Source organism: Anguilla anguilla, chromosome 18 (genome assembly GCF_013347855.1).
Source record: "Anguilla anguilla isolate fAngAng1 chromosome 18, fAngAng1.pri, whole genome shotgun sequence".
Taxonomy (NCBI): Eukaryota; Metazoa; Chordata; class Actinopteri; order Anguilliformes; family Anguillidae; genus Anguilla; species Anguilla anguilla.
In genome coordinates this window covers 5517768-5535576 of record NC_049218.1, presented here as the reverse complement: position 1 = coordinate 5535576, position 17809 = coordinate 5517768, and the positions used below count along the sequence as shown (strand labels likewise).

The 17809-nt window shown below is 41.6% G+C and overlaps 1 protein-coding gene across 2 annotated transcripts; it reads left to right on the top strand.

Moving 5' to 3' along the window:
* The first annotated feature begins 14804 nt into the window (after positions 1 to 14804).
* vsx1 (visual system homeobox 1 homolog, chx10-like) lies at positions 14805 to 17663 on the top strand. Of its 2 annotated transcripts, none has more exons than XM_035399540.1 (5): positions 14805 to 15263; positions 15705 to 15783; positions 15899 to 16022; positions 16140 to 16320; positions 16700 to 16953. In XM_035399540.1, exons 1-5 carry the CDS (start codon positions 14867 to 14869, stop codon positions 16951 to 16953), a joined length of 1035 nt encoding a protein of 344 aa, XP_035255431.1. In that variant the 5' UTR covers positions 14805 to 14866. The 2 variants fall into 2 exon arrangements, with proteins under 2 accessions (XP_035255431.1, XP_035255430.1); XM_035399539.1 differs by having other exon boundaries at positions 14867 to 15263; positions 16140 to 16332; positions 16700 to 17663.
* Positions 17664 to 17809: the final 146 nt, after the last annotated feature.

Sequence of the window (17809 nt, the reverse complement as noted above, 5' to 3'; positions counted from 1 at the left end):
GTGAAACTAATTTGTGACCGTGTTGGCGGGTTTTTGCTGAGTTTAGAGGAAATTGCGTTACTCACTAATTATTATGTTAATTGTGTGCTGTCATGGGATTGTTTCTGATTTTTTGAAAAAATAAGAAACTTGCAGATGGCTTCATTTGAAAGCCACCGGCATGCTCCGGCATTAGCCCTATGCTTTATCAGCGTAAACAAGCGTTGTGTAAGTTACAGACTTACATTTTTTGTTCTTACGATTACAGGAATGGGCAGTAGAAATCAAATCAATCACTTAATGCATTTTGCAGATAAATTATTGAGGCAGAGTGCTCAACCTGTAACTGAATGACTGTTGATATTTCCTGTTGTTTACGCAATCCCAGTAGGATACACAACTCAGTGTTATGCTTCGTTTAAAACATAGGTTATCCCCTTTCCTAATGCCTTTCCACGAGGGTTAATCCGAGTTAACTTGGATTTAAGACCTACAATGAGATAAACAGCAAAAATTATGTGCTGGGAGAATCAGTAAGATACCATGACATCATCACTGCCTTCTCGCATTTACTGTTGAGTGAGGAATGTATTGCAGAAACATGTTACTAAATATGGAAATTAAACAAGTATTGATTAAATTTTTTTTCTTCATGTGCGCTTTTAAAAGCCCCAAAAAGGCTATATACAGTGAGCTCCAGAGAGAGAGAGAATCTTAGGTGAAGTCCCCCCTTTCCCAGTTTGAAAAATACTTTTTGTATTTTGTTAAGATTTTTTAAACTGTAGCCTATACAAAATGGTGCTGAGCTAGGCATTTGTAAACTCAGGGATGAAGTGCACCTTGCCTGAAAGTGCACCTTTCCATTCCTACCTAATGGGAGCAAAGAAAGGGGTGGAGCTTAATCCATAAAGAAACCGTTTGAATTGTTCTGGGCCATAGTGGGAAGGAACATTGGCTCCTCTGGCCCTTGAAGCTCAGATACCTTCAGCAGCAGAGCTGAACAGCCCTGTTACGCATCTTTCCTGCTGTCACACACACACACACACACACACACACGCACAGCTTACCTTGTGAGGACATTCCCCGGTCTCGTTAAAACACACTGGGTGTTTTTATGGGGACACGGGGCCAAACTGTGTGTAGAAAAACTGATCGGACTTCCGACAGGAATAAAGGGGGCCTGGGCCCAGAGTCTGGTGATGTCTGGGGAGGATGTCACCGAGCATATGTGGGAAATTAGCCGGGGAGCAACTGTTTTACCTCGGGTGACAGAGGGATGCTTCTGTTCGCCCGGTTGGAGCTGTGCACGCCCCATTGCACTGCCGCATGCCTTCTGTGAGCCCCGCCATGCACGGCATGCTGGGAAACCGGGCCCTAATTGCCCCTGACAGGGGGAAACGCGCACTCGCTGTTGTTAGATGAGGTTTTATCTGCTCTCTCCCAAATCCCGCCAGTTTTGAGGCACGCAATGGGGTGGGGGTAGCATTACTTTATATGGTCATAAAACTAACTCTTAGTAGTATTTTATGTTTTTTTTTTTTTTCTCACCATACATTTGCCCAACACTTAAGGGGACGTGGGCTAAAATTCATTGTCGAATTGTGAATTGATGTTTGGATTTTTTAAACCGATTTTCTTCTTATTTTCCTTTTCTCCCTCTTTTCCAATCTGTTCTTAGCCTCATTTGCTCTAATCCTGACTCCGCCGTTGGCGGAGTAGACCACAGCAATGCCGGGGCAAGACTCTCTGTTGGGCTGTAACAGCCTGCATCGCAGGTCTGCACCATGTCTCTAACTTTACCAACCCACTCACACCTTCCAGTCTTTTTAGAATGAATGTTTCGAGGGTGTACAAGACGCGATGACCCGTTGGACGCGTTGTCCCATGATGACTATTTTTTAGCAACACTGAAAAATAAGTGATTTTCACCCACACTTCTTTGTACGAGAGGTCTGTTTATATTTCCTTCCTTATTGGAGATTTTGTCAGTTTAAAAAGGCGGCCTTGATGGGTTCTCCCGCAGTCACGTCACGGGGGAAGCGCATGTAGGGCTGCTGGGATCCGCGGTCTCTGAAGAAAGGCTGCTGAGATCCGTGGTCTCTGAAGAAAGGCTGCTGGGATCTGCGGTCTCAGAAGAAAGGATGCTGGGATCTGCGGTCTCTGAAGAAAGGCTGCTGGGATCTGCGGTCTCTGAAGAAAGGCTGCTGGGATCCGTGGTCTCTGAAGGAAGGCTGCTGGGATCTGCGGTCTCTGAAGAAAGGCTGCTGAGATCCGTGGTCTCTGAAGACAAGGCTGCTGGGATCCGTGGTCTCTGAAGGAAGGCTGCTGGGATCTGCGGTCTCTGAAGAGAGGCTGCTGGGATCTGCGGTCTCTGAAGAAAGGCTGCTGGGATCCGCGGTCTCTGAAGAAAGGCTGCTGGGATCCGCGGTCTCTGAAGAAAGGCTGCTGGGATCTGCGGTCTCTGAAGAAAGGCTGCTGGGATCCGCGGTCTCTGAAGAAAGACTGCTGGGATCTGCGGTCTCTGAAGAAAGGCTGCTGAGATCCGTGGTCTCAGAAGAAAGGCTGCTGGGATCTGCGGTCTCTGAAGGAAGGCTGCTGGGATCTGCGGTCTCTGAAGAAAGGCTGCTTGGATCTGCGGTCTCAGAAGAAAGGCTGCTGGGATCTGCGGTCTCAGAAAAAAGAATCCTGGGATCTGCGGTCTCTGAAGGAAAGGCTGCTGGGATCTGCGGTCTCTGCAGAAAGGCTGCTGGGATCTGCGGTCTCTGAAGAAAGGCTGCTGGGATCTGCGGTTTCAGAAGAAAGGCTGCTGGGATCTGCGGTCTCAGAAGAAAGGATGCTGGGATCTGCGGTCTCTGAAGAAAGACTGCTGGGATCTGCGGTCTCTGAAGAAAGGCTGCTGGGATCTGCGGTCTCTGAAGAAAGGCTGCTGAGATCTGCGGTCTCAGAAGGAAAGGCTGCTGGGATCTGCGGTCTCTGAAGGAAGGCTGCTGGGATCTGCGGTCTCTGAAGGAAAGGCTGCTGGGATCTGCGGTCTCTGAAGGAAAGGCTGCTGGGATCTGCGGTCTCTGAAGGAAAGGCTGCTGGGATCTGCGGTCTCTGAAGGAAAGGCTGCTGGGATCTGCGGTCTCTGAAGGAAAGGCTGCTGGGATCTGCGGTCTCTGAAGACAAGGCTTGCAGGCTTCACGTGGGCCTCGCTGAAGGAACAGATTGAAGACAGATTGTTCGGGTTGGGTTCGGGGGGGGGCGGGGGGGCGGGGGGAGGGGGGAGAGTCCCGGCCTTACGGAGACGAGGAGTGGCTTTGGTGGGCCACATTTAATCAGCGAATGTTAACGCGGGGCATCTGTTGCCGGGGCAGTGCCACGGGCCGGAGGCACATCGTGGCGCGTGGCATGTCCCAGGCCCCTAATCACACCCCTAAGAATAGTCTTATTCCTCGACATGGCATTTCCATGCTAAGAGTTAATCCCGATATTTTAACCCTCCCCCCCTCGCAATCTCTGTGTAAATAAATCTGTAAATACAGGTATTATTAAAATGTTGTTTGTTTTTTTTTTTTTTAAATGACGGGCGCAAATCTCGGGGTGGGAATAAATCCCTGTCAGCAGTGTATTTTTTTTTGAAAAAAGTAATAATAATAATAATAATTTTATCTTAAAGTTTGGCTTAGCGTTTGCGTCCATCCTCACTGACAGAACAATGGAGTTCTTGATTGCCAGGGCTGGAACATTAGATGGTCAACATAAAGCATTTAGTAATCCATCAGTAAAATTGTACTTTCATATCCTTCCCAATCACACCAGGCGCCATATGCTCCATACCTTAACATATGTGATCTTGTCTGCCGCGGACTTAAAAAAAAAGGGGCAATACTTTTATTATATTAATCCCAAGGAAGCTTTTAAATATTACAGTTATTCAAAGGCAGATTTTGTTTTTATCTTTGATGTAATACACTTATGATTCTTCCCTGTTGCTTTCATAGATGTCTTCATCCACTTAAAACTGACTCCGGCAGTTGCTGCTCCTTCCGTCAGCTCTGGGAAGGGAATTTTTATAAATGTTTGGAGTGTTACGTAGGGATGGTCGCTATGGAGCTAGCCATAGCGCTGCTTTCTTCCCGCCCGACATCGTTGTTAAAATATTAACAGCACAAAAGACCCCGAGAGCAGTCCGCCCAATGAGCAGGAAACATCGGTACAAAAAAGGCCCCCTTAGCACAACAGTTGTAAACAAGCCCACTGCCCCCCCACAATACCCCCCCCCCCCCCCGCCTGCTCTGTGACTGGCCCCCCTGTGCTTTTGTTCCTGTGAAACGTTCCCCTCACGGGGAAACGGTTGAAAGTCTAGCCGGCCCAACTTTCCCTGGCTTTGGACCAGCATCGGCCGTTTAATGAGTTTTCCCCCCCCCTAATTGACTTGATGATTTCTTTCTAATTAGCACACTTCTGGGGGGGAGAGATCACCCGATAATAAGCTAAGCCAGTCGGACAGGCCTGTGGCGGCAGGGAGAATGGCGGCTTTGTGGAGCTAATGGAAGCAGACAGACCTTTTTTTTTGGTCGGGCCGTCCCGGGCCCGGGCGGGCCCCTGCCCGGTTTGCGGGGGCCCCGTGTCACGGAACGTCCCGGCAGCCTGCAGACAGGAAACAGCGGCATCAATGGGGCCCTAATCACATACTGGGGCCGCGAGAGCAACAATAGGTTCTGTCCCGAGCCGGGGCAGGCCCCTCTGTGGCGGGACAGCCGGGCTGGGGGGGGGAGGGGGAGGCGGGGGGGTGTGGTGTGTGTGTGTTGGGGGGGGGGGTGCAGCTCCTTGGCAAACGCTGGTCTGATCAGGCAGCCGGTGCTGCGCTTTTGCCACAACCCCTGCTTCTGTGATATTCTGCAGGAACTTCAGAGGGGCCATTTTTGGAAGGTGTTGGCTGTGATTACGTAACAAGGCAAGGGGGGTGGATAGAGGAGAACAATCCTGAAGGAAACTTCTCAAACTAGTTTTTTTTTTTTGTCCTTGTCACTGACTGTTCAGACTATCATCCTTCACTCCTGTTCCTACTCTGGCCTTAATATTGTGTATACGTTTGATAGTGCTGAGAGAATAAGCTAGAGACTTCAGCTTTGTGCTTCACATGTTCACGTGTGTGATATGCTCTGCAAACACGATCTAAAATAAATGGAAGTGTAGTTCAAGTGTACATGAGGTTTTGCTCCTTGGACAATTGGGTATACTCATGCCCCCCCCCCACGCACACACACACACACACACTACTCCAGGCTTCCATCTTCACACAGGGTGAGCTCTGAAGAGTCATTGATTTCTTTTTAACCTTTTTCCTGTGAATTAAGAGAACAAAAAACAGTTTTTCCTTCAGTTCATATTAGTGTTCCAAACTGAAAGAAAAGTACATTCTTAGAGACCTTTCCCCCCAAGTTCAGAATTTTTTCCCCCTATTCACACAAACAGCCGTATATTCGTGAACTTCTCCTCAGCCAGTGCAAGAGCACGCACACTCTCCTTAGAAGCACACACACTCCACAGAAGCACACACACTCTCCACAGAAGCACACACACACTCTCCTTAGAAGCGCACACACTCCACAGAAGCACACACAAACTCTCATTGGAAGCACACACACATTCTCCTGAACAGCTTGTTTACATTCTGTAGTTCGGTCAGTCCTAAGCTGCGCAGTCATTGCATCAGGAGAGTGACATGAATGCAGACTGCAGGCTCCTTGACTGACCACGGGTGGTCACTGGTGTGTCACGATACGAGAACAATCCCACCAACCGTATTCCTCACACCCTGGCTGACATTATAGGCAATTGCACCCTGCCCTGCATGACTGTTGAGTACAGTCTCCACTTGACACCAGAGCTTGGAGCACTACGATAAACTGCAGCATTGGAAGGATCCCCACCCAGCTGCCAAAGTATTGACTTCTTTATTCTTGCTCTAAATAAAGTTATAAAATAAAGCGCAGGTATACTGAGGAAAAAGTAACAGTTTAGCTTTCACTTCGGCTTGTCAAAGCTTTGACCTGTTTATTGGGTGTTCACTACACTCAAACTGGGACCCACTTATTCATCCATATTGACTATATACAGTACATAAAGAGGCAACACTCTATACCCTGTCACTCAACTGCAGGAAAAAGTACATAGAGTACACAAAATATATGGAAGTCATAATGTTTAAAAATAAAAAATAAAAAAACATCTAAATGCTCCTGTCTGGTCATCTGTTACTCAGGATCTAGACTGATATGGAACTGATATTTATACAATCCCTTAACATGACTTGTACTTCAGCTTGAGTATGTATATATATATATATATATATTCTGTTTTCCCTTCCCCCATATCAGCTGTTGTAAAACAGATTTGATCGAAAATCATCATAAACTTTTAAGTATCAGCACCCTTAACTATTAATTGTAATTTTACAATTGGTTCGGCATAACAAACTATATGCTGCTAAAATTGTCATTTAGAATTTATATTGTGTACAGTTTCCCATAAGCAGAATGAGCGTGACTGTACAGTACTAATCTTTAATCATAAACTATTATGCCTAATGCGCACTGACAATGCGCCTCATCTTATTGTTTGCGTTTGTGACAGATTTCATGCCTCTGCTTCTACTTCGGAGGTGAGATTAAGAACCAAGTGAGGTTCCCCCCCCCCCCCCCCCCCCACTGAAAAGACAGACCTCAGACTCCAGACTATGAGTGATCCTTGGTGTCTGGGTCTAATTGACAAACTTTAATCCTTGTCACGGAGTTGTTTACATGCATGAATTAGGTTAATCTACTAGGGGGGGCCCATTTGCATAAATATGCATTTTGAAATAATTACCGCAAAAGAAATTGGGGGGTGCATCACTTGATTGGCAGGAGGTCGACACGTGGCCAACGCCATTGTCTCCTGTGTAAACAATGGGCTGGCCAACAATTAGCGACAATACCCAGAAGCACCGGTGCTACGGGCTTTTGTTTGGGCGATCCGGGGGTACGGTCTGGGCCCGTTAATCTGAGAGCCGCACCACCCCAATTAATCCTATCATTTACAGCACCTCCTCGGCGCCCTTCAGCCTGAAGTACCACAGAGAGCTTTATTTGATAATTAAACTTGAAATATAACTGAAAATTTTTTTTTTTTTTTTTTTTTTTTTTTTGAAGGGAATATTTCTGATTGAATGAAGCATAATATCACCAAAAATATCACAAAAATATATATTGAAAATTTTAATCTACAGAATAACAGGCTTGAAAATGACTCCTAAATGAAGATTTTAAGAAAATAAATGTATTAATAGGTAGTGCTCTTGTGGGCACTATTTAAGGCCAAACGTTTATGATATGTAGATGGATATCTAAGTTATGTTCAGTGAACACTTGAATATGTTTTTTTTTTACACACTGAAATATATAAATAGGCCAGGGTATAACAGCAGGATTACAAATTCTCATAATTCTAACATCTTTAACCCTGAAACTGGAACTGTCATTGCAGGGGATATGAGACCTACAGGAACTTCCACAATTATAAGCTTTTTAAATGCTTTTGATGGTGGATTTTTCCATTATTACACTCTTTTCACTTATACTCCATTGAGATGGGAGAATAATGGGCCTTATTGTAGTGGCCAAATCAACAGTAACAATAACAAGTGATGGTGTTAAATGAATCTAATAGATTATTTTTTTTCAAAAATATGAACCAGTAATGAATAAAACAACAGGAGACCTTATAAGGCTGGTTTATCACCAATATATTCATAGCAAATAGTTTTTTAAAGACGCACTGCATGCATGGATACACGTGCGCGCGCGCACACGCATTCGGGCACACATAGTCAGATAAAGCAAATTGGCTTTTTTTTTTTTTATTAGTTCCTTTAAAGATGTCGTCCATCTTAGTCCCAAGTGGACCCTTTGGAGGTCTCTTTTCTCCGGGGAATTTTGCAGCAAGCGGCTTCCTAACGCTCCGGCCTCTCCCACCTGATGCTTCTTTGTCTGTGTCAGATCGTCTGTTCAGATATTCCTCCCATTTCCACTCCCCCGTTGCAAAAAAAAACACCGCTTGTGTTCAGAGGAGGCTCCTGTGTCCCAGCAGATTGCAAAATCAAACTATTCACTGCTTGCTCTAAAAACACTGAGGGCATCTACACAGCAGCTACAACAGACTGCTCTAGCCAACACCCGCCCAGCAAGCTTTGCACCATATGCAAACTGGAATCAATATAGGAAGCCATATCAGGAGAAGGAATTCTAATGTGAAAGCACACTTTAGTGAGTACTTTGTGATAACTGCTAAGTGGTTTGTGAAGAATCCAAAACGTTAATCCTGGAGGTATGTTATTTTTTTCCCTGCAATCAATAAATCTTATCTTTGTATAATTGTAACCCATGGCCAGAATTAAAACATAAGTTATGTGTTCACTGTACAGTGCATTAAGCTCCTTGTTAGAAATCACAATGAGGATTCAGTCCTACTTTCCCATTTTCGAGTACTCAGACACGGTTTTAAAACCTTTTGTTGTTTTTTAATAACAAAACCAAAACCAATATTGAGACACTTTTCCACTCCGTGAAACTGCATATTAGTGAACCTGAAAGCACGATTGTTTCATTTTGATTATATAAAAGATTACACATGGAGGGAATTGTGAGAAATCAGATTAAAACTGAAGGGGGGGGGGAATTGATTTTGCGCCTTTAATGTGAGCAATATTTGGTGGCTGGGGGGTGGGGGGGGTGTGAAGGGGATGAAACATCTGTTTAGCCTTGAAACACCTCTCCCATCGTGTCAAGCTCTTTGCTTCTGGAGTTCTTGGAGATCAAGCAAAATGGGGAACATGAACATGCAATGTAACTCATTTTTTTTGTTGGGGGGGGGGGGGGCTTGGTACTGTAAAAGCTATGTAGGTTTTAACAGTTGCCACTTCAATTAATACATTTAGTTAGGGAAGAACTGCAATCAGATCTTTGCTAACATGCAATGTATGGGTTATGTTAACCTCCCTGTTACACCCATATTTGACTGCACAACAATATGAATGTGAATTAAGATACTATATCCTTAATGCAGTTACATTTAACAGTTAGCATGTCATGTATCCTAAAATGTATCCTAGCATTATGTGTACTAAAATTATGTTGGCCTTTCTTGGGAAACCTGTGGTATAAAGCATGCAGATGCCATTTATTCATGATGTAAAATGTAATTAAGCAAAATTAGTTTAAAGTGTAATCTTGGTTGAAAAAAATGTAGCCTTTGGAAATTATGAGGATATACATTTTTTGTATTAGACTGTGCATAGGGTACACAAAATAGACAATTAAAACTGTAAAAAGCAACAAAATATTCATTGGATGGGTTTAGGCATTTAACCCTTTGAAGAGTATGTTTTTTTTTATGTTCTTTCAAAACTCTAATTCAGTATATTAGAACTCCGCGGCTTTCAATTGCCAGTGATGATTGTTTCAGTTGTTCAGAACATTCTAATCACACATTTGTTATGTCACACCTTAAAGGGTTAAATCTGCCTTCATTTGAACGCGGCGGAGCGGTGCTGCCTCCAGTTCCCCGCCGGCGGGCCGGCAGGACGGCGGTCGGAATTAGGGCACGTGGCCCGGCTATTAGTCAGTCTCCCGCCATGTGTCCATGTGCCCGGGGACGGCCGGCCGGAGAAAATTAGAGCAAAAAGCGATTTTTTGACGTTACGCTCTTTAAGAGATTAATAATCTTGTGGCTGTGGAGAATCGCCTGGAAATCTTCTCTGGAAAATAATGAGCAGAGAAACATTTACTGATTAGTTTAATCCCAGATAATCACCATTGATGACACCATGAAACCCTGCCTTGTAATCTGGCCCTTAAAATAACATTTTTTTTCCTTTCTCAGTTCCCTGCAAGCACAAAGAGAAAATGTTTGTTTTTTTTTGTAATATACTTTAAGTGATTCTATTTTCTTTATAATATCGAATGTAGTCTTTCTTTTTTCCTTAATCTTCTTTAATATGCTCCTTTGGACTTTTATTTTGTTTTTTTAAACGCTTATAGAGAGGGCTAGACACTGCTTATGCTACATTTCTGGGACCAAGCTATAATAAATTAAAATGTTCAAACCTTAAAAATAATCACCTTGACACAAAGGTCTGGAGGAAGAAAATCATTAATACACCGGAATACATGTACTGTAGACAAGTGGGTATGGTTTTTTGGGTAAAAAGTTAGCAGATGTGATTATATTGGATATGAATACATTATTGGGATTTATATTTAATACCCACATGATGATTATAATGATGATTATGATTATTATGGTGATAATGCTGCAGATAATGTATTATTATTATTATTATTATTATTATTATTATTATTATTATTATTATTATTATTAATAAGAAAAATTAGAAGTTGGTGAAAAAATCTGAAGACAGTGCTGATGGTTACATTACATTTATTTAGCAGACACTTTTATCCAGTGACGTACAAAAGTGCATATAATGGTTATTAGAACAACTCATATGATAACAGTGATTGTGATGATGATGATGACAACTACAATGATAACAAGCAGACAATTACGACTAGGTGAAAAATAGTGATGGTGGTGGGGCAGGGGGGATGCCTGGAGTGGATTCCAGAGAGAATCTTGGGAGAGAGCGAGAGCTGGAGATGTAGAGGATGGTTGGGATAGATGATGAGAAAGGAGACAGTCAGAGGAACAGGGACTTCAGGGGAGAACTGTAGATTGGCAGGAGAATTCCAGGTCGGCTGCACAGACTGTACATCCACGGAAGCCACAGGACAAAAAGAACCTGTTATCCAAATGAGTGGTAGGATGAGCAGACAGGTATTCCCTAAGGAAGCAGAAAGAGTATTTATTGAGGAGCGGGTATTTTTCTTTACTACCTGTGGTGACTAGGCATTGGTTTCCCCAGTTACTCACTGGTACAGCCTGACAAATTGGTCTTTATTGCATGACATGTTGTGACCTTAATGATAAAATACAACAGTTTCAGATAATTACTGTTGTTACTGGAGCATCGGTGGGGCTTAAAAGACCACAGAAGATGTGTTTCTTGTATTCTTGTATTTCTTTAATTTAAAAAACTACTCCAATCACATTTTTTTTTGTAATATTTTACTGGGGTACAGTTTTGGCCTGAATCCCATAATTTCTGTTTTGCTCAGTTTAGAAGGTCACATACAGTACGGTAGATTGTAGAGGCACTCAAATAATTTATTGATGTGATTGCATATCACATATTTTGCTGTCAAAATATGCATATACTGCAAAGAGATTCATAAACATGCACCCTAAGTACACCTAACCCCTAACTGCTCCCAACGAGCTGATTGGTACCTTGCATGGCAACGTTTCACCGTTGGTGTGTGTGAATGCGTGAATGAGAGGCATCAACTGTAAAGCGCTTTGGATAAAAGCGCTATATAAATGCAGTCCATTTATGTTTATATTTACGGAAGTCAAAGGATTATCATGTTGTTTATTTTTCATAGATCTACTAATGCTGTTTTACAATAATACCCCCCCCCCCCTCCCCCCCCCCCATTAATGATATGCCAAGTTTAGGTTTATCAAAAACCTAGGGATGGAACTTATTCACAGCAGAAAGTACATAGATGCACAGTACCCAACGAAATAGTATGTCAGTGCGTGCGGTGCAAATTTAATTGAATAATATGCGGGGTTTTCCAGAACTATAGCTCCAGAACGATTGTCCTGATAAATATGTATTAGATTGCAATGACGACGTTGGCCCCGCAGTTCTGCACGATTCTTTCGTTTCATTTTGCCGATTTGAAATCCCGCTAGAGGCTATCTCGTGAATTATCGCATTATTTCCCGGGTTGCCAACGTTGCCAACGTTAACGCCACGAAATTGCTCTTAATGGACAGGGAGTCTTTTAAATCAGATTTTGAACGGCTCTTTATTTAAAGCGATAGATTAAGACTAGATTAATTTTATGCAGTTTATTAAATTATCTCCTGTAAGAAGATTTATCAATTTTTTTTATTTTTTTTATTTTTTTATTTTTTTTACAAATAGAAGGACTGACTGATGACACCATTTTGTTCAATTTAAACGCGTTTTTCATTTTACCTGAAATGTAGGCCTGTTTGAACCCCCCACCCCCTTCACTCACTCGCTCACTCCCAACCCTCGATCGGATTAGTTGTACTTGGGCATAACTTTCCGAATTACTTTTCCACATTAGGAGCCTCATCATCCTCAGAAGCATCAGCATTAACTTAAACTGCTGAAATAAAGCTGATTCCGTGGACACGTCAAAACAATTAGGGGTTTATCCTAATATCTCTTCAGACAGGAAATTTGGTGGAAGGTCGGATTACGAACTCTAATTACAGATAGAGATTTTCTACACGTTATTTTAATAGGTGAAAGTCGACTTACAAGACCACGTGTCCAGCGCACCGAATTAATATGGAACTTAATGAGGGGAGGGATAGCTAAGAAATTGAATAACACGATAATATCTTGGGATAGCAAATGCCGACCAGTAATCAGTGCATAATCTTGCCTGCAACATGTAGGGCATCAAATAAGCCGTGTGTGACGAGCGTGCTTCTTTTAGTGCGCTTTTCACGTGCGCGTGCAGTGCACTCCACTCACTCTGTGACAGAATGCTCAGGATGGACCTTTGGGACGGTTCCATTATTTCCTTTCAAAACTTGTTTCTTTTTTATTTAAAAAATATCCTTACTGTGATTTTTTTTTTTTGATGCATTCTGATTTATTCAAGGACATTTGTTCTGATTAACATAGAACATAAATGTTCAGAACCACTTTAACTAAGTCGCCTAATAGGCAGCAGACTATAGCCTGCTGAAAGCAGTCGTGTCAATACATGTGAAGGATATGAAAGGCTATAAGCTATTTAATTAAAACTAGGGGTCATACTTTATTTCTAAAACATGCATAATGCATATAGCATACTATATAAAATTATGAGCAACATTCTGAAGTAAAAATTGATTCCTGTAATATCAAACAATGACAGTTCACTCTGGATGAAAAAGAAATAACGCCTTAATATCACACGACGTTCAAAATCTTAAGAAGCCTGGCCAAATTTCCCTGAAATAAATGACAGGCTATTTTTATTCCCGGTACTGGCTGCAGTATATAGGCTAGCCTACGTGGATGGATCTTGCAATATATTGACAGTTTCTGTGATTTAAAAAATTGTTTTCAATTGCATACGAATATGCTATGTTTTAACTTCCAATTTTTGACTTGACGGACACCGTCTACCTCCAAAAGCCGCAATCGAATACAGCGAAGTTATCCGGTGCATCTCGCCTGAACGGTGAGTTGGTGATAAATTAGGAGGACGTCCCAATGATATGTTTACCCGAAGTGTTTGGTAAACCAGGGTCATTTCAATAGTCCACGTTCTCACAGATAATTGACCGCTACGGTATTTTAACGAGTACACTGACAATTTATTACATTCTTACATAAATTGACCAGCCATGACAAATCAAGCCAATCAGTTTTGTGGAGTAATAAACACTGCAAATTCAAAGCCTTCACAAACTAACTTCTTTTACTAACCTATAATCTCCAACCTTTGATAGCTAAGCACAAATACCCCGCCATTAAAATTACAATTATCCTAAATGAAAGTTATTATTTTGTTAATCCCGGGAACAGCTTGTCAGGGAGATTGGGGTCTTTCTTTAATAATGTAAAATGAATGTGCCTTGTAATTATCTTTATCAGGGGCACTGTGATTAATCTAGATGTTTAACAGACAGACAGAGAGAGAGAGACAGTGATTGAAAAATACCGAGATCTGCAAAACAGTTGTTTTAAACTGTTATTAAATCGTTTGCGTAAACAGGTGAGAATGGCGAATTGGTGCGTATTCTTGGATGGTTTATAAAACGAAATATATACTTAAATTAGTTAAAAGCAATCCACTTCCTAAATGCAAAATCGGTTGTGTGCGAGACGTTGTTTCTGAAAAGAACAAGTTCCAAGTGCAATTCTCTGGACTTAGCCTAAATGAACTTAGCCTAAATGATATTTGAATATGGAAGGGCCTATATAAGTGACATAGACACCAGCTGACAAATTAAATATTATATTAATATGCATATTTTAACCCAGTAATAACATTGCACAAAATGAATTTTAGTTAAATCCCACAGCGCTCAAAAACTAAACCAATGAATTCTAATAATTTTTAATTTTTAATTTGAATATTTCCCCAAGATTTAAGTACATTCTGAAGGATGTAACGTTTTAAATAGGACACCAGACTTTGGTTTAATTGACTTTTTAAGAGACTTGAACTTTTGAATCAATCAGTGAAGGCCAGATGTACTCATGTCCTTAAGGGTTTATTTAGAAGTAGCCTGTAGTTTAGTTGCATAACGCTTGTAATGCCATTCTGAAAATAACCTATACACCCAGAGGAGACGCAGTATCGCTTGATATACAAAGACATTACAAATCGTTCTAATAAAATGAATGCCAATTTCCTGCGCATTTGTAAAGACTGATTTAAATGTAGCATAGCCTATATTAATACAAATGTATCAAGCCTCAAAGATAAGTGAAATCTGTCATCAAGAGAACGACTTAGAACCAATTCAGAGAGAGAGAAAAAATCCTTATCGGATTTAAAGGAAAATTGGTGGCAATTAATCCTCTGGGATTGAAAAAAAGGGAAACGCCTCTTGTAGCTTTGACAGATCTCACAGTGGATCTGATTGGACGCTGGAGTTATCCCTGTTGTACGGCACGAGGATAAATTGTCCGCCTTATGCCCTCTCCCGTTCCATCATCACTCTGAACAGTGGGAGGGAAGAGAAAGTCAAAATACAGATGTCTACCATGACAGGAAGAGAGGATTCCACGGACGAGAAGCCCAAAGTCAAGATTTTGGCGCCGACTTTTGGAATCGACAAAGCGCGGCTCAATGGACCTGGGTTTAGATCTAAAGGTTTTGCAATCACCGACCTCCTGGGTCTCGAGACTGATTTGCAACCCCATCCAGCAGGACCCGGAGTTGGTGCCAACGGCGACGGCCAGAGTGCAGGGATTGGGGGCTTCTCTTTCGCCGGGGGCTCCTTGCCCCTTGGTTTGGGGTTCCTCTGCAGTCTAGCGGCACAGCAACCTCCCGGGACTCCCTGTTTTCTCCCGAGCCACATACCTCTTCTTCAGTCCAGGACGGAGAATCATTTTATGCAGAATTTGGAGCCGCAAAGGGAGAACTATTCCGGTACATATTTACCTAATTTTTAAAAATTCCTTTTCTGAAACTTTCGGATGAGGCTATTCTTAAGGTGAAAGTTTCGTTAGGTAGTGACAGCTATACCAAAATGGAACGACAGCACGGCCTCACAGAGCGACCATTATAATTTAAAGCAAAAACAATCAGGCAGCCAGGTCAAGTCACATGTTTTAGATTTGCCTCACATAATTTTAAACCTTTTAACACAAAATAGCCTAGTTTTTCTTTCAACCATTTTAAATGATTTGCCAATCTATTTATTATTGGGAAGATATATTATTTATTATTGGGCTTAGATTAGCCAAATCTTCCGTGAATATAAAATACATAGCCTAATGTTAATATAAAAATGAAGGGAAGCGGAAATCCCGTTTGGTGATCACTAATCATGAATGTGAAAAAATGTAACTTTTTAATTAATATTTTCAGATGACGACTGTCTTTCTGGAGATCGAAATGATGCAAAGAATTCAGGAAATTCTCAAAAGAGAAAAAAGAGGAGGCACAGGTAATATGAGAATATGTATATGTCTGTTGGAGACATAACCATTAGTAAATGTACTATTTGATTGGCTACTTTAAATGCAACGGACGTTGAGAATTTCCATCCACTTTTTCTGCAGAACTGTATTCACGTCACATCAGCTCGAAGAACTCGAAAAGGCTTTCCACGAGGCACATTATCCAGATGTTTACGCAAGAGAAATGCTCGCGATGAAGACGGAATTGCCCGAGGACAGGATACAGGTAGGCTATAACCTCGATGCAAATTGAAGCTCTACACGACGTTTTGACATATAGGATGAAACTGTGACCAGTTAATTAATTTACGTTGGTTTATAATTCGGTTGTCTTCCCCTCCAGGTGTGGTTCCAGAACCGTCGGGCCAAGTGGCGGAAGCGCGAGAAGTGTTGGGGTCGCAGCAGTGTGATGGCTGAATACGGGCTTTACGGCGCCATGGTTCGCCACTCCATCCCGCTCCCCGAGTCGATCATCAACTCCGCCAAGAGCGGGATGATGGGGTCCTGCGCTCCCTGGCTTCTAGGTGAGCCAGCAGGTTGTTTCGTTTATTTATAATATACTACTCAATTATGTATTTGATTGACTTTTGAATACATAGCTGAGGTGTTTTGTGACAAAGTAAAACTGAATTTTGAAATTGAATGTTTGAGTTGAATTGTAATGGAACTGTAAAGTTAACCGTGGACTGTATTAACCTACAGCTTTAGATTTAAAATAGGCCTATTTAAAGATTTTTTAAATAAATATTTGTTAGGACTTTTTTAATGTGCTGCTCTTTGAATCAGAAAACCTGTAGTTAAGATACACCAGATGAACATTAACCAATTTTGAATTAGTCTTGTGATCTCAAGCCCTTGTGAGCCAATTCGATAACTTTTTGTGCCATTTTCCTTTCTATATAGGCATGCACAAAAAGTCAATGGAAATAGTGAAGAAGCCGCCAGGCACACCGGAGTCCACTCACTCGGACTCGTACCCGGAGGAAACAAAGGTGAAAGACAGCGACATCGCCTGGGCGAACAGAGCCAACACAACGGACGACTCCGAGGACATGGCAATAGACCTATCCAGCACTTCCAAGCAGGACAGCAAAAGCACTTTGAAACCCGCGCCGCCCCCCAAGGATACCAGGAGTGATTCTGAAAATGAAAGCTAAACTGGTGTAAATAAACGTGAACTCGGACAATATCGTGTATAATGCACGCAAAGTACAAACAAAAAAAAGACAATGTAAACGAGACCCGTGCAATGTTCACATCGAGTTGTTAGGAGTGTGCTCGTCTTCCTATTTTCAATTATGTCATAATTGTGTGTGAAAATACGTTTTATAACGTATTAATAATGTTAAATATGAGAGATTAATTCATGTTTTTTTTATTTCTAATGTCCATTTACTCTGTATTTTCTGAAATGCACTTCTAATAATCAGGGGTTTTTACATCAAGCTGGTTCTGTCCACATTTTTTATTTTTATTTCTTACAAACATCAAGTACTGAGCTTCTCTTGAACCATTTTCCTCTTTTTCTGAAAAGCTGAAAGGCTTTAAAATATCCATGGCAGCTGATGGAACATTGTATATTCAGGTGCATATGAGAGCAAAACTGTTACTCTGAATGTCCCGCTTCATTTCTATGCACTATAAAATGCGTTTAGAGGAGCTGAAAGCCATATTTTTCACAGTCGTTGTGTAGATCTCGTGCTGTATAAAAAGAGGAAAGAACATTCTTGGTTCTCGAAATGCAAAATTGTCAAGCACTTTAGCCGTGTGGATGCTGAATGTTATTAAAAAGTTTGTTTGTGAAAATAAGGTAGTACCAGCAACATGAACAAAACTACATATTGGAAAATAAATTTGATACGCCATGCATTTTTGTCTGAAGACATATTTATCTTCACATTATATTCATTATCGCTCTCTCTCTCTCTCTCTCTCTCTCTCTCTATATATATATATATATATATATGTATATATATATATATATATATATATATATATATATATAATAAAATG

What these genes read in the sequence shown, in the direction of transcription:
- vsx1 (XM_035399539.1), top strand. Translation starts at nt 14,867, where the DNA reads ATGTCTACCATGACAGGAAGAGAGGATTCCACGGACGAGAAGCCCAAA. An exon ending in AGAAAAAAGAGGAGGCACAG is followed by an intron (nt 15,784 to 15,898) that starts GTAATATGAGAA and finishes CTTTTTCTGCAG; the next exon opens with AACTGTATTCACGTCACATC. An exon ending in TGCCCGAGGACAGGATACAG is followed by an intron (nt 16,023 to 16,139) that starts GTAGGCTATAAC and finishes CTTCCCCTCCAG; the next exon opens with GTGTGGTTCCAGAACCGTCG.